The sequence below is a fragment of the Pseudopodoces humilis genome, chromosome 9 (genome assembly GCF_049639895.1).
Source record: "Pseudopodoces humilis isolate 2021_Gansu_Grassland_sample_001 chromosome 9, ASM4963989v1, whole genome shotgun sequence".
NCBI lineage: Eukaryota > Metazoa > Chordata > Aves > Passeriformes > Paridae > Pseudopodoces > Pseudopodoces humilis.
Genome location: NC_142208.1, coordinates 13726412 through 13744478, shown reverse-complemented (window position 1 = coordinate 13744478; position 18067 = coordinate 13726412). Strand labels below are relative to the sequence as shown.

The following is an 18067-nucleotide window of genomic DNA, read 5'->3' as shown; positions in this document are numbered from 1 at the left end:
AATTTTATGCTGGAGTTTAATTTAAAGTTACACTGATGTTTTAACATGTTTGCTTATTCTTGAGTAAAGAGTGTTCATTGTTTCAATGCCATAACCTCCAGACAATGTTCCATGAATTGGTTTAAGATGTGCTGGTAATTTTAACAGCCTTAATGTGGAGTTGAACATCTGTAACGACACATTACTTGACTTTTATCTTCATTTCATTTTTAAAACAAAACAAAGGGAAAGTCTTTCAAAACAGTGGACAAGTTCATAACTTTTTCCTTTGCTATTTTCTAACTATTTTTAAAACAACACTGTCTCCTTGACTGCTTCTCCCAGGTCACTAGCTGAACTAGTTTACAGATACTTTTTTAGACACCATAAAGAGCTGGAATTTGAAATAACATCTACATTACTGAATATCACATGAACTGGGATACCTGGTAAGTTCATTCTGCCTAGCATGTAAATGCTTCAAAGCAATTAAATCCTTTGAAAGGTAAAGCACAAACCACTCATAAACATTAGTTAACCAGCTATCTCAATTAACTTATTAATCACCACATCTGGAGAAACCCACATCTGTAAGCACTTAACAGAGCATTAGTAATGTCATAGTCACATTGAAAACAGACTGCAAAACCATGCACAAACCATTCTGTATTGCCTTATGCATCCAACTACTGGGCTACCTACGGAGATCTTGGTTCAGCCCAGGCTTTTGGGAATGGTAGCGGTATTTTACAGGCAAGCTGAGTGCCCTTTGCAATCTACAGTAGGTAGATTTTCCTTGTTCAACAGAACTCAGTAAGTTAAGGTGCAGCAGCGAGGGGTTGTTGGGTAGGAAGAGGCTCCCTTTACGGTTATTAACAAGTGGAACAGGTTCCGGGATTCCTTCAGTGGACTTGGCATCAATCAATGCATTAGTAGTTGCATTCTTGAATTGATATGAACATTTTGGATAACTTGATCTAGCTGCATTCTTTACTTCTAAATAATAAGAAAAAATTTAAATTAATTTCTTTGTATTAAAAATTATTTCAAACCACAGGCATGAATCAATTTTGATATTATGTGGAAATACAGACATTAAAGCTTAAACTATCAGTTCCAACAGCAGAAATAAAGGTTTATACCTGCAGCTTTCTTAGGTTGTTTTTTTTTTTTTCCTCTCTAGAAATGACTCTTTATAAAAGAATACTTATAAAAGGATTATTCAACAATATTATCAGCTTTAAGAAATAATCCCATCCTAGGGTAAGTATGTCTGAGGTAATACTTATTCCCCCATGTTGATAAGGGCTTTGAGATTTACTATCTGTGGAGGATGTTATTTCTTTGAAACTACTAAAAATGACAGGGGAGGTAAAGCACTCTGCTGCTATTAAAATAAATAAGGAATCATAGAAAACATAAGGTCACCACTTCAAAATTGTGCAAGCATACTTATGGAATTAAACTGATTTTAAGGAACCCACATAAAAGTTGTTGAGTATTCAACAGTGCTGCATAGTGTAAATTTCAGGAGGTCATACATAGTACCTCTGAAAAGAAAGTTAAGAAATTCAATTTTCTAAACATGGATTTAGCTTAGAACTATGATTCTTTTTCTTCCATTGATAATATATCAAGGCTATTTAAACACTACCCCCTACTAATGCCTCTAACAAATGGCACCCTCAGTAAAAACCAACAACAAAATGTTTCTCTGGTAAAAATATGCAATAAAGATCTTCTCCTAATTTTCGTTTCATTCTGAATGAGTATAGCATAGAGAAGAAGGTATATAACTGAGCTGCTAAGACCTTATATTTGGTTATGTATAATGAAGTTAAGAAGTTTAGGTAGGGAGTAATTGGTGGACCGATAAGCTTGCAGCATTATTTCCATACGTCTCAATTGCCTCAAAGATTCTATGGAGAACACTGAGCAGAGAGTAGAGACAAAGTTTTTGAGGAGGTCAGCATGTTTTTTGGGATCTTTGTTTAGTTTACCACCAGCTAGAAACACCATCTGGTAACAGGAAAAAGAAGAAAATAGCATTCCCATGCTTGCCATTTTTCTTCAAGCACAAAATCTGTCTCTCTCATGGCAAAGCTCAGTGTACAGGAATTACAAGAGTCATTTGAAGGTACTTTTTAACAAGGTTGAACTGGTTGGTGACAAAGCACCCATTCCAATTCAGTGACCTTTTGATGGCCTGCTAATACTCTGACTGAGGTAGAAAAAATACTGAGAGAAGAACTAAAGTCTAATTTACAATGTTATTCTGATTTTTACTAATAGAATTAATACATGAAGTATAATGATAATAATAATAATATATACTCACCAGAGTTCACATGTATTTTAAATCATCAGAGGAGAACATATATACATGATTAGCAATACCGACACAAAAATAAAATATACTGTATAAAATATTGAATATACTACTTGACAGCTATCAATTTTACCTCAGAGTTACTGGGGTTTTTATCAAGTTTTATACTTCTACTTTTGATATTCCTCCAAGTGAAATAATTTTCAGATAATAAAATATATCTGCAGAGATCTATTTCCCTACACATGTCACTGGTCAAGCATGTATTTGAAGGCCTCGATATGCATCAACCCAGTTCTATTTTTAAAGTGCAGATAGTAATACTGAAAATAATCTTTAAGAATCCACATCCTGTATCAAAGTATCTTCACATGCAATGGAAGAAGACCAGAATCTATTAAGCTTATCGACCCTCCAATCAAGTTGTTTAAGAAACACCATAATCTTTTTACAGTCTCTTCTGGAGTTCAACCTGTGATGGTTTCAGATACCAGACCTGACTATTAAGCAATAACCTTCCACAGCAGTGTATGTCTTATGGCATATTCCATGCAGACAAATTCAAGCTTTTCCAAGATTTTGTGCTTGCAGTGGCACAGCATGTGTCAGAACAAAAATACTTTTTGTATTTCGTCTTTTGGTATGGCTTTGAACCTGGAGCTTGCCATCTTGTTTAATAGCACCACATGATCTTGTTCAGCAGGAAGGCAGACTGAGATGCTTAAAATCCAAGTTATTTCCCCTTGCTTCCAACAGTGTGGCCAGGTACTATTACTGAGTATGGGCATAACAAGTTGCCAATTTTTTTTGGTTAAATTATTCTAATTTTAAAAGTTCTAACTACTGGTTTCATCCGATAACTTCTGGCCTCCTGCCTCTGACAAGAGCTCAGATCAAAGTGGAAGAAGCCCCACAATGGATCAGTGATACAATTCTCTGTACATAGGACAATTTTCTTTCTTACTCCAACAGTTTATGGCCCATGTCTTTTTACTCAGTCTTCAAAAGCAAGGATTACAGAACATTATCTGAATGACCTATCTTTGGCAGAGATAGGTCATTTCTCCATTCCTCCTAAAATTGCATCTATTTTTTACCAGAGACGAGTAAAACTGGTTACTCTTACTGGTTACTGGTAACTGGTTACTGGTTACTACTCTGTCAAGCTGTAGATGCACATTGTGCCACACACACAGGGCTGCCAGGATACACCCTGAACTGCATGAGCAAGCACGGAGCTTTTGGATTAAGCAGTACTGTACAGTCAGGTGAGAAACACAGGCCAGCTTCACCAGATCCAGACTATAGTGTGCAGAACCTAAACCACTTATGGAGCATCCCCCTGTACAGCAAAGACAGCTGATTTTTATTAATAATTGCTCTAAAATTTGATTGGGTTCTTGCTCTATTATGTGGGCTGATTTTCATAGAAAACATATTTGGGAAACAAAGATTGCTGTTAATTATATGGAACTAAAGACATCCTTACATATTGTCACTGCCTCACTAGGTTTGGCAATCAAACTGTCTGGATCGGGGTAATCTGTCCTACCACCCTGCAACATCAAATCACAACCTCCAAATCCACCAGAGCTCTCTTCCAAGTATGGGAAGGGTTTAGCACCACCAAGTCTACTAAAACAGGACTATTTTTCTAGTCATAGTTAAAGTAATTTCTTTTTATGTAGTATGACATATGACTTTATTTCCAATGCAAACAGCCACAGGCCTGCATTGCTTATACTGCCAAAGTTCCTTAGAACTGTTCAGTACATTGTCATAAAAGACATTATTACTACCTAAGAATATTTTGAGAGCCATTTTGAGAGCAAATTTTAAACTACTTTTTGAGAATGGCAAACATTTAGGAACAGGATAAAAGTAGAGTAAGGGTAAGAAATTCCATTTTCTGTAGTATTTTCTAATTGCACCCTGGGTGAGCACTACCTACTTTTTAATAAATGCTGTACAGAATTTGCCCAAGAAGCCTGTCACCATTAGAGAGATAAAAAATAATGTGTATAAAATGTGATATATTAATGCAATTGTAAAGGTATTTTGAAGTTGCATATATTCCTATTCCTTACCCCCACCCTCAGGAACTCCCTTTCAAGCTCAATGAATATACACTTGCCTACAGACGGCGTTAGGGAATCATGCCTATTTCTATTTCTATACATTTTATTTATTATAATGAAGATAATTTGAATTGCAATCTGCAACTCCCTGAACATTTTTAAAACAACAAATGTAGTTAAACTAATGCCTGTGGCAATCTCTATTTATTCCTTGTGAGCATACACTTGCCATAACTTAAAACTGGGCTGAGCTTTAATTTAAATGTAACAAGGCAGAATACCAGTACAGTGCTTTCAACAAAATGGCTGAAACTGGCTTCAGCATGATTTGCCTGGAAGGGAAGATGAACATGTGTTTTAAAGGAGAAAAAATATCCTGACCAAAACCAGACATTCTAAACAACCACCACCGATACCCAGTGTTCCCTTCCTCCCCCATCTCTATCAGCTGCTAGGCTTTCAGCACTGTTTTTCGCCAGACACTAGCACAGTGTTTTCCTTCAGAGTCAGCCATCAGCCAGAGCTGTCACTTGCAGATACTTCATTTTTGTTTCAGTCTAATTCATACTGCACCCCCTTAATCTCTGTAGTGAGTAATGCCATGTCACTGTGAAGATATGTCAGATCCAGCACTAGAAATACAGAGAGTGTTTCTAACAGTTGAACTATCTTGGTTTGAAGAAATATTTTATTTCTTCCTCCAACTTAACCGACGTCTTTCTCCTGAACATCTTCCAAGCTGACCTCCAAAGGAGCAGTCACCATTCTGCAATCTGGCTAAGCTTTCACAGGGTGGGGGGTGAAGGCAAGCTGCAGCCCAGTATTGCCAAATGCAAATAATCAATATATTGATTGAGCTTTTGGCTACGAGAGTTCTTTTGATGGGAGTGACAGTGAGCATGACTTGCCTCATTCAATGACAAGCCTGTTTAGACTTTTTGCTACCTACCACTTTGTGAATCAGGCAACTGAAAATACCCACAGCAATTCCTCCAAACTGTCAGCTATTGCTGTGATTCCACCCAGCACCCCCTGTACAAGACAACAGATTAACCATTAGGCTAGATATGTTGAAAATATACAGCTTCAACCTTTCCCCAGCTAGCTCAGAGCGATGTATAGATGATTATTTCAACCGTCAGCTGCCGCATAGACTTAAACCCCTGCACAATAACTCCTGGATTCATCTGCCCCTTGTCAAACTTGCACAGCTTTAGTTTGAGCATACATAGTGTGGCAGTTTCACTGCGGATCTAGAATAACCCAGACGGCTGCTGTCTCTTTGTTAACAGGAAGCTAAACTGATGAGTTTGTAATGCATTTCTTATCAAAGGTAGTTTCAGAAAAGAAAATGTGCCAAATCAGTTGGGGTTGGAATTTAGCATAGTACAGAAATATGATTTAATCAAAACATTTGTTATTTGTTGGGAGGAAAAAACACCCCACGTTATTCATCCTCTAAAAATCATTTCATGCCAATGAACTATTTATTTTAGAAATTTACTTGATTTTTTTGGTGGTAACAGATGTAATGAAATCATTGACTAGAAACTACAATATAATGGTGCTTGATGAGATACAAGAATGTTAATTTTAGAAACTGTGGAGCAGCGTTTGCTTGGTGTCCGAAATGGTATTTCAAATGAAACAGGATTGCTGCTTTTGTTTCTGTGTGCATTACAAACTTAGGGAAATGCATTTCATTCTGTTTTTTTAATACAAAAAGATATGCTGCATATCTCTACACACTAGCACCATTAGAAAAGCAGGTGAGGCTGGTTCTTTGTTGCAGTGTGTGCCACTTGAAGCAGATAAAACATCAAGGTCTAAGAATGTCAAGAATGCATCATCAGAACACTTTGCAAATACTGGGTGGTGCTTACATGAGACATTCTCTTTGAAACTGCAGATTAAGAAATGTTTCTTTTCTTTTCTTTTTCTCCTCTTTTTGTCCCAAGCTTGCACCTTTTGGCTAAAGCCACATAAAATTTCAAAACAAATGTATTGTGTCTACTACTTTTTTTCTTTTATTTCTTTTTCTTTCTATTAGCATCCAATAAAAATTTCTATTAATAATACATGGTCCTTCAGTCTTAATTCTTCTCTCACATAAAGAACTGAAACCCAGCCACAGATATATTCCTCATCTTTGCTTTTCCTTGAATGCTGTAAAAAAGACAGTTAATAACAAATGTGGGATCTTGCCAGGCTGGATCCTGTTATTAATTTAGGATATCTGCTCTGATATTCAGTGAAATCAATATAAGCTTTAAGTTCCTGATCTTTTAGAGTAACTTTTATATAGAATGAAAAATAGACTACAAAGGAGTTTGGAAACCCAGAAAACTTGTAACTTGAATTTTTTGGTGAAAAAGGTCTGGCATATGAATTTACACCATTTGTAGTTATTTTTAAGGGTAGAGCAACTCTCTAAGGTTACCACAGAAAAATGATATTATTTGTTTACTCCTCCTGTTTAATACAAGCACATAACTATTATAAATGTCGCATCAATTATTATCAATACTCTGTTACTATGACTTCAGCAAGCAAAGAAGTGGTTGAAGGCTGTCCAAACTGTGCTTCATCCAAAGCCCATTAAGGTCAGAGAAAACATTTACACTGACTTCAGTGGACCTTAGATCAGGAGCTGTTCATACCTCATGTGTATGCTGTTACAAATGAGGAGCAAGCCTTTCCCATACATACAGCATTTTACACATGTTGGCATGTGCATTTTTGAGAAGAAAGGTTTCTGATTTCATGGATCTGGTTTCTTGTTCTGATACAGAGGTGTATAAACAACAGGACATTATTTGTACCAAAAAAATCTTCTCTTTCCCCTGCCATGTTTGCACAGTAGAAAAAAATCTACTTCAATTCTTAATCAAATCCTAATTTATATTTAGACTAAGTCATAGGTCCATTGGACCTTGAACATCTTTTCTAAATCAAATTTTAATATTCCCTCATATATTTTTCTTGATTTTCAGTCTTCATTCTCCACTGCGTTTTCAAATTATGATTCACTCTGTAATTGTTTATTCAAGTCATTATCCTGCTATTGGAAAACTGTCAAATGAAAAGTTAAAAAAACAGCAAAGCATCAGTGGATTCTTTTCCTCCCTATACCTTTCATTGTCCGATTTTCTCCACATTCCATATCCATACAGAATACTATCTGGATAAAGTAAAGTTTGTTTTGGGAAAGGGAGAAGAAATGAAGATGTGCCTAAACTGTAGAACTTAGAACACGGTCTGTTTTCAAGGGGGTCTGTTTTCCAGACAAACATCAAAGTGAAGGGAACTAACTTTGTCTTTTGTGAGTGCACTTCCAAGAATAAGGAAAGTCAAAGTGTCTCATTGGTATGGCAAGTGTAAATATGCCGAGTTAAATTTTAAATTGTGTTGCTTCATTATAGCAAGCTGTTCTGCTCTGAACGTGGAGGAGGAGCTACAGAAAATCTTACCCTGTCAGAAAAGAGCTGTTCAGACCCTGTGTTTCCTACCATGCCACAAGCTGCTATGAGCTACGATTTTGGAGCCCCAGCTGCTGTCTCTAGCAGAGCAAAGTACAAAAGGATTGCTCAAAGCCACATGTTAGCATTTTAACAGACTACCTGGTGATCCCATGGTTACAAGCAGAGGACTAGGAATCTCCTGACTGGGATCTAGTTTTACCACTGATCTTGGGTTACACAGCCTTGGGTGGCTCACCTGCAGTAAATTCTGTTTTAAAGGATTTTCTTCCTCACAAATCTTGCTAGAATTCAAGTGACCAAATGATCTGAAATTGTGGCTGTTAATCTCTAATTTTCTCAGATCTAGTAGATGTAAGACTGAGATGTTGCTATTGCTGTTTGAAAAGAACATTTGGAATACGCTCCATAAAAATATTCTATAGTTATATGTGATGAAAGTCTATTTTAATTAGACATGAAAATGTGCCTCTAACATTGAATAACTGCAACATCCTTTTTATTTCTGTGTTTCTGTTTTCCTTCCTTAAAAAAATAGTGTCAATTAAAGGACACTGATTTCCTTATGAGCGGCCCTTTGACAGTTCCCCAAGGCAGGACACGTAAAGCCAAAAGGCACATCTTTGGCAGATTCTTTAAGAGTAGCAACACAGAGAAAGTGATAATATTCCGTGCATTGTCACAGACCATCCTGTTTCAATGCATAGCTTTTTTCAGTGCTTTGTCCTATTGCCTCAAAGAGGATTTTGACACCAACTATAAGGGACACAGAGGAAGAAGTTGCAACACTAGCAAGGGCACACTGTGCTTATGCAGTTCTGCTAAACTGGAGGAGGAATCTGTCTTGTTTTTACAAAGTTAAGGAAGTTTGCCCTTTGTGACTGAACACACAATCTGATCAGTCACTGTGGAAAACAGCAAAGTTCTATTTGTGGACAAAACTAAGCTACTATTAAAAAAAAAAAAATCCTAATTTTGAAAGGCTACTCATCATGGTGCCTGTGATCACTTTACTGTTTACATTCCCCCAGCTCCATTAAATTCAGAGAAAAATATACAACGCCTTGAAGTAACTAAGAGTAAAAGTAAGCACAGGAGTCCTTGGTGATTGCTTTGCTCCTTGGGATTAGAAATCTTGTATTTACAGCATAGATTGCTTTGTCAGGAAGAGTATTTCAGTACACAGGAAAGCAATATTTCCATGCCTTTGGAGCAGGATTCCACAAATTTCAACTCAGTCTTGCTGCAACTGTTTCCTTCTTGTGGACATTGGGAAGCGTAGATTTCATCCTGCAGAAATCTAATTAGAATTATTACTTTTGTTTTTCATTTAGAAGTGCTAATTTATCTTAACATCTTAAAAATATATATTTCCAGTGTCATTCCAACCTGTATATCCTAAAGTTTTAAACTGAAATAAAATTTCACCTACCTTGCTCATTACAAGAAGACAGAACTAGGTCCCTGCCAATACCATAGTGAAATAAAGATTTTCTTACAGGGGATTATATTCTTAAATTCTAAGATTTTATGTATTTATTTTTTTTCAATTCTTCCTCTGCTTCTCCATGAGTTGCCTTACCTTTGAAAACACACGAGAGGATTTGGCTGAGGCTGTTTCTTTTTTTAACTTGGTGGTTAATATGTGACCAGTAAATTGGGGTTTTCCTCATATTTTTTTACTTTGTAAAATTTTATACCATTGAATTTCTTTTGGCTTGTGTTTATCTTTGAAAAAAGGGTGCAGAAGTGTCTGTGTCTCTGAACAAGAAGAACTGAAATATTAGCATTTAACTCTGGCTTTCTTATCATTAGTCTTACTCAGTTTTCACCCACATCAGTGGAAAAACTTCCATTTACTAGATTTTCATAGGATCAGGCTCAGTGATCTCCAATACTCTTTCAGACTTAGCTGAATATTCCTCTGGGATGGAGGTCTCCACACTACTGTTACTTGTGTGGCCATCATATCATCTCATGTGTAAAGTATAAAATGCTGTGCCTATTTACACAGACACTGGTTCTAGAGACAAGTGCTTACACTGCATACACCTTATTGGAAAAAACTGTATGCAATTTAAAAGAGCCATCTGAAGTATTTTATTTTTATAAAATTATTTCCTTAGCAAAGCAATACATAATGAAGTTCTTGCAGGCTTCTCTGCCACTAGTGATTTCTAAGCCAGCACCACCACCTGCTGGTTACATGGAATTTCCAGACCCAGTGCTGTTCTCCTGTCTTCAAACCCATGCATAAATATAGAGCAGTATTTCTCAGCTCTTCTTACACCTAGAAATCTTGTTACCAGAAGAGATTTTTAGCAGGTTGGTTGCAGTTCAACAATATTAGCTGAATTATGGTTTTCATAAAAGAGGGAATGTTAACAAAAAAAATATTTTATGCAAAATACTGTAAGTCACAGGGTAAACAAAATTAATCAAATAGATTGAATCTTTCGTATTAAAAGGCTATTGTCACATATGCAGGTTTTATTACTTACAGATACACAGTTAAATACTCTTCATAACACTAAGAAATGAATATCTTTTTTTTCTAAGTGATCCCTATTTTAGTGTATTCCATAATGTAATCAATTCTTGTGAAGCTTTTTTCTTGCTCTGAATGAATGCATCTAAAAAAACAATACTCCCTGTTAAATCTATTAATACAAAAACCAAGATACAAATAACTAAGATTAAATCTATAAACAATAGCAAAAATAGTGATAGCGAAAGTGAAGATGGAATATAATCAATTGCTATGGAAATTTAGGGAAGTATAAAACATAATTCCTAGGTAAATACTGGCAAAAAAAGAGGAAGTAAAACTGCACAATAATAACAAAAATCCCCAAAACTCATATCTTTGCAAAAAGCTCACAGTAGACTGGACAAAATTGAGTGCTGTGGGAAGCAAGGGTTGGCAATCCATTCCATAAGGGTGGGGAAAAAAGCATAAGCTAAGAAATCCACCGGTGACAACTAATAACAATGTTACTTACATCATAATTTTGATTCTAATAGAAGGAATACTCAAAGGATGGATGTGTATAGCAAGGATCATATTTTTCAAACACAACTTGAATATGTTCAAAATACCTCCACATAAAAACTTACTGTAATTAATTCTCTCTGACAATTTCCCTATTACTAAATAAACCTACTTTACTGATAAGACTGAAACTTTTGCAGCAACTAGGGTTCAACTCTTTTGAAATATTGTGAGAGGGGAAGCATGCCATTTCACATTCACTTCATGTAAAACCAACTAAAATGGCATAAAATTACACAGGCTAGCAACATAGGAAACAAGTAATACTGAATCTACCCAACTAATCCAATATCCACATTTTAAAAAAATAAAATTACATATCTTTTATCCTTTTAGTTTTTACTTTGATACTAAAGCTAGAGGGAGATGCCAACCTTGCTTAGTTCATCACAAGGATGAGACAGATCACAACCCATGATGAGGAACAGCTTTAGAAAGAAAATTTCATCAAACCCCACTGCATTGTGCTTGGTCTGGATTCATTACCCAAACCTCGATGAAAATGTGGGCATGACCAAAGAAAGAGAAGGGAGCCCAAGAGAGCACCCTCACTGTTCACACACAGTGCAATGGATTAAGAGGAGAAGAAAAAAACAATGGAGAATTTTGGAGAGAGGATTGTCAAGGTGTTGAATTAACAGGTTACTTAGTTGTGCCCTATAGAACACCTGGTGTGCTCAGCACTAAAATCACTTACACACTATGAGTATAAAATTAAATACAGGTGATGTCCCTTTTCAAAGTAGGTAGCACGATAAGGAAGAGAGAAGACTGATAAAATTTAAAAAAAAAAGGAAAGAAGATTCTGCAGAAAACCACTGAACTGACAGAATTTCTGTTGTATTATCACACCAAACTCACAATAAACTCTACAATCATCTGGAGCTGAGGAACTCTCCCCAACAAAGAAAAAAAAATGATGTATAAAACTTCATAAGATTTACAGGTCAGCTCCTACCCTAAAAGAAACTATATCAAACACAAATGCCACAGGATGCCAGTATATTTGGAAATACTGTTGCTGCCAGATGTTTTGAGAGTCAGCTACTGAAAGCATCCAGAAATCCTATGCTCAGGGGACACTGACAGCTGTCAAGAAAGTCATCTTCCAAAATCAAATTGCTTGGAGCTCTACCTCTGAGGGTTTTATTTTGTCCTGTTTGAGGAGAAAGAAGAGGGCACACAAAAGACTCATATGCTAAAGGCAGATTAAAACCAAATGCATATTTTGACATATTTTATATTCCTCATGGGCAGAACTCAAGGATACTGCTGCGGAAATCTGTGAGACCCAAGGGACAATTTCGGGATGTTTCCTGAGGAGTATGTGGGGCTTGAGTATTGAGCTGAATGTACAAACCTAAGAATATGATTCTGGCAGGCCCTCAAGCTACAATTTTAAATGCAAAACAAGAATTTTGCTATTTAGCAGTGGAAGTACCAGTAAAACTGTGGATGAATGAGCTGCAGCACTCAAAGACTCAGTCAGCCAATCAAAAAGACCTTTAAAGTCTGATCAGCCACTAGACATGCTGATACTAGAAATCCCAAATCCAAAAACAGAGTAGACAGTTTCATTAAAGTAAGAGAGTATTTTCAAGGATTATTCAGAAAAAACTGAAAGTTCTCCACAGATCATGCTCTAATAAAATCTATATGTGGTAGTGGTAACAGGGGAGATCTGAAACAAAAATTTAAATAATCCTATGCTTGAAAGAGGCAAATTCAGGTGTAGGGAGTTCTAAGAACGCCATAACCACATGATAATGGCATACTGAAGTGAAGATAGGGCACAGGATTCATACTTCATAAATTAACATGCAGAAGGATCTGGTGTCAGCGAGTTAGATGGATGTCAATCCCTGCTCTTACAGAATTTCACACTGATGTAAGATGAGTCAAGTCCAGACTATGTGATTGGATTCTTGGCTTGAGTCTTCCCTGGCACCACAAATTGTTCATCTACTCCTCTTCCAAACAGAACCAAGGGCTTCTGCTGAGTCATGTAACTCTCCAAAGTGTAAGATGCCTGCATGTTAGACTCCTTGTATGGAAGAGATGTCAAATAGTGAGGATCACATTACTGACTCCAGGCTCTGCAATCTTTGCACCATGATTATCGTTACAGAATCTCTGCTGAGACTGACATCTGTCCCAGCCCTACTGTCTTCTCATCTTTTCTCCTGCATCTAAATGAAGAAAACAGTAAGGCATACCTTGTTACTCAGGGCAGGAAGACTCTTGAATGCAAATAATCAAAATATATTTAATTAAATTCTTCATATATGCATTTATCTAGTTATTTATTTATTTGTTTTTCCTTGAATAACTTTTCTATGGAACACAAATTTTGGTGGGAAAAAAAAATCCCTCTTTTAAGAACTATTGAAAAATTTAGACCTTTCAGAAATGAAAACTGATTCAATTCTCTGCAGAATTTTGTTTATAAAATGAAACAAAAAAAAACCACTTTCAAGTCTCAATTTACACAAAATGTCATTTGTCAAAAATTTTAATTTAATGTCAGTAGAACTCTTAAAATGTGCAACCTCACACAACAGGGTAAATACTTTTTACTTTGGAACACCAAAAGCAGTTATTAGCATCCAAGAGTTTGCAAACTATGTTTTACTCACTGGAAAACTTATTTGCTTTTTTCAGAATCAAGTAAAATACAGCGTTTCTTTTCAAAAACAAGTCAAGATACAAGAACGGTTGAGAGTCCATTATTGATGAGAAATATTACCATGTCATCTGAATATTTGGGAAACGAGTCCCATATGTTGGAAAGGACAGTATATGTAGTAGAAGCCAGAGAAGTACATCCTGCTCTATTCAGCAGTGCATCTCACTTCTTCTCATCCTTCTGCTGTCTCATCGTGTGAATTATAGTCATTTTCATACCCTGCAATTCTAAATAAATACTGTATCACTTCCTTGCTGCCGCCCATCTTGTGATTGACTGATCACAGAGAACCTGGCAGTCCTTGCATGTTCTGGTAGATCAGGAATAATTCTAATAGGGGTAAAGCATGAATAAAAGAAAAAAAATAATCTTTGAACAAATGCCTGCTAATGAAATATGCTATCAGTTTGCACCTATTGATTTACCACATATTGCTCATGGGATAGGAATAAGCATCTTTTCTACATTAGGTTCAAAACTTGCAACTGTTTTTATTCTCTTCAAGAAGAACCTTTGTCCTATCAGCCGATAAAACTTCACCAGCTAGGCAAATATTTATCTTGACTTATAAATTACTGTCCCAGTGTCAAGCTGCTATTTTTACTTAATGACCAGTCCCATAAGGGATCATCTAAGGATGACAGAAGCAGGGCTAATTTTAGACTAAACTATGTCTGTTGTTAGATGGCACACCTGCCGGTTTGTTCTGGCAAGAGTTTGCTCAAAAACAGAGCTTCCATTTCCTGTTGCCACTTTTCCTTCATAGCATAGGGTGATGTAAAAACTCTCTCCATATTGTCAGACATTACATGAGTCTCCATGAATCACCATGGAGTGAGAGAGTGAAGATAATGTCAGGAACATGGGAATGGAGAAAGGAACATGCGTAGTGCAAACAAAATCTTTTATGCAAGAATGAACAAAGGAGATTGCATGACAAAGATCAAAGATGCTATAATGAATTTTTTGATTTCCTTCAGCAGCTCTTCAGCGTAAACAAGGTCTGCATTCCAATTAAAGTTCAGAAGCAGCTACAAACTTCAGATTATTTAAAAAATATGGCAGCAGAGATACTTCTCTGCTGATGCAGATAAACTCAAGTTACTCCTGCCCTCTCATATAATATACCCTTTCTAAACCTCTCTACATTAGACAGCAGCAAGGCATTTATGTAATTTCTCCACACCTTCTGTCTTGTACCCCATTTCACTCTCCTCTCATTCTTGCTGTGCATCTACATTCTTAAGCAAAGATCAGAAAATCTGAAAATTGGCCCCTGAAGGGGAATAACTATGTCAAAATGACATTCGGGCCTATATTTAGGACTTCAAAATGTAAAGATCTCAAAGCACTTCTTAGCACAAAATGCAATTTAGTATAATAGATTGAGAATACAGTATTTTCATTCTCTGAGGGGAAGAACAACTATAGTCACATAGTAAGTCAGTGGCACAGTCAAGATTGGGATCTTTGCCTTGTGGCACTTTAGTTTCCCACTTGCCTAGGTAAAACTTCCAGTCAAACTAAAATGCACACAGGAGTGTTTGACCAGATAATATTGGACACATCTTACACAGTAATAATGCTTTCTCCAGCCTTCCTTTTGAGAATAATTGTACTGTGCTAACAAGATCTGATCAGTATCAGTGAAGCATGTCTGTGTGAAGTGGCACACATTATGCTTCCTAAAATCTTTGATAATAAGTGGATCACAGAATTACAGCATTCAATATTAAGTAAAGTATCATAAGGAAAGATATATCATTGTATTACAAAAAGAGGCTTAAAGAAGCTGGTGAATAGTCTCAAAGAGTGAAAGGATGACTGAACTAACCTATTTTAAAGTATATTATAAACACAGTTAAGAACTTACATACTGGAATAAATGTATCTATGATTTCTTAAAAATAAATTAAACTTTTTCCTCATGTGTTCTGTCCAATCTCCTCCTGTCTACTATAACCCCAGTCAAAGCAACAATACAGCATGGATGCTTGTCTTGTGGCACTTCAAGAACCACATATGGAGTTATATGACAACAACCTCCTCTTTTCATACAGAACATAAATAATTCACCAGGTTGTGTTTCCTGGCATACACAAATACCTCAGAAGGTTCTAGGTTCTAGAAAATACAAAGACCCAGAAAAATTGTCTTTTAAGTTGCTTATGACTTCCAGACTGAGGGCTGATCCATTCTGCTGGACCTACACCGACCTGGATAAAATCTGAAGATCTCTTGCTGTAACTCAATAGATTTTCCTAGCCTAGGTAAGAAATAAGTTGGCTGCCCCTGCTTCCAGTTCTAGAAGTATGAGCCACATAGTATTTGTATTAGTCACTCCTAATGTCACTACAAACATGATTAAAGGTATGCACATATTAAATATGCTAGGGCTCTCGTGGAACAATCAGATGATGGATCCACTGTGATTTTTTGCCATATTTCTCCTGTTTTTCCAGCAAAATTCATCAAAAGCAAAACCACTGCTATACTATATAAGAAAGCAAGAGCTTTCATTCTAGGGGGTTTCATACTAAGCTGCATTCCACTTTATATGTTGAAAACTTATTCTGATATGTTGCATACTTTAATGAGCACCTCCTTCTATATGCTACAATACCTTCAGATTACCTGAAAGGTGTAAGATATAAGCCAGAAGATTTCTTTTTCTCTCGTCTGAGAGAAACTATTCCAAGTTGGTGAACATGTTTTTGTCTTGAATTATAAAAGGAGCCAAAGAATAAGGATATAAAAGAAAATAAATTATAACAAGAGTATGATGTGTACAGGATTTACATATCAAAACTTTTGGTTTTGAAGTAATTGGAAAAGAACATGAATTACATATCAAAGTGTGTCTGTGATTATCATGAGCTGATAGTTTTCTGCTGTTGTCATTTCAATATTAATTTGAGACCCTGCCCAATAACATCCACACAGACTAGCTAAGCGTCAAAACAGCAATCAATCTGGGGGACCCATCCTGAAAAATGGTATAACAACTTCCCAGCATCAATGAGCTTCTCAATCCTGCAGCTGTTTTAAAAAGCTTCCTCCCAAAGGCACATTTAGAACTAAATTAAATGCAACTTTGACTTAATTAACGTTTTAAATGATAATGAATACAATGTAGATTCATAGAAGGCATTTACATTGTGTTATAAAACTGATAAAAATTTAATAACTCTTTGTTAATAAGTTATGTCTTTCCAGACCCATAAAGCCTAGGGCAGTCAATGCTGTAGTCCAGGGTCTAATCCAGGTTCCTAATGCAGGTGGTATAAGGAGGCAGGAGACTGACTTGACACTTGACATTTGCTCTAAGCCTGCTCTGGATCAAGCCACTGCTTGTTCATAAATACTTTACTTCATGTAGTAAAGGTCAGAATTTGGGCTCAAGGCAGGGCTATGACAGAAATGCTCAAGCTGAAACCGAGCCAGCTCTGGCATCTGTCGCTTGAAATAGCTTGAAAGCAGTAGAGAAGGAGACCTAACTGGCCAGCATCTGTCCCACACCACAGAGGTAACAGGAAGAATCTGCTGCCTGGTGGTAAGAAACTGTCATGGTGAGTTTCATGACAACCAGCCACACTCCGGAACTAAAAATGCAAACATAATTTCCATGTCACCTTGCATAAGACCCTCTGCTAAATTCACTCCACAGGATGCAGACAGCATCTTTCCTAGCTTGTACCCATAAAAGCAAGCCACTCACTAGTCCCTTCCTGTGACCCTGGCAAGAATCACTACTCAACACAAAGGCCTAAAGGAATTAAATGCAGACTTCTTGATCTTTCCTTCCCCCACCATCCCAATTCTTCAAAGGTTTCACTGCTAAACTTAGCAGTGCCTCCACCCCCTGATGATGTGATAGTTCCTCTCCTTGTTTCAGACATCACAAATTGGGCAGAGCTCACTCTCATCAGAAATATATGCTGCGCTACAAAACTCACCCAAAAAGGTGCATACCTCATTATTTATATTATCTATCAATAATCCAGATTGTCTCATTTTTATGTTTCTGTCTTCTGAAAACAGCTTAGTTTGGAGGGATTGTTCTGGGTTTTTTTTCTACTACTGCATTTCTACATCCCGGTATTCACCTATATGCTCACACTATGCCCAAAAGAAGCTTAAATAATTTAGCAGCACTCAGGTTCTATTAAAGTACAGAACAATAAAAGGGATTAATTTTTTGTCTTAGAGCCTTACTACACAGCTGAAGTCACCTATTGCAAAATACCTATTGTTTCACGTAACTTTTCCCTCCTTTGTAGTTAATGTTGTCTCTTCAGTGTTTTAAGAGGAAATACAAAAGTCATGGTACACTTGTATATATGAAGAAAGTGATGCAACAGATACCTGGAGTCTCATGAGGGCATATACCAGCCCATTCTGATCACTGCTTCTGTCTCACTATAACTTGTATTTATAATTGGGAACTATCTGTTACCAATACAG

At 36.5% G+C, this 18067-nt stretch overlaps 1 protein-coding gene across 23 annotated transcripts in view; it reads right to left on the bottom strand.

Annotated features, from left to right (window-relative positions):
- The window catches only part of KCNMA1 (potassium calcium-activated channel subfamily M alpha 1), a 438076-nt gene that overhangs the window by 72177 nt on the left and 347832 nt on the right, over positions 1-18067 (bottom strand). For 9 of the 23 annotated variants that reach the window (XM_088059361.1, XM_088059362.1, XM_088059363.1 and 6 more), the window contains one exon: positions 682-975. The exons of 13 other annotated variants lie outside the window; for them this stretch is intronic. In XM_088059361.1, the coding sequence (XP_087915487.1) occupies positions 682-975 (294 nt within the window). The remainder of the gene's footprint in view (positions 1-681; positions 976-18067) is intronic. One more of the 23 variants, XM_088059374.1, reaches the window with a different exon arrangement.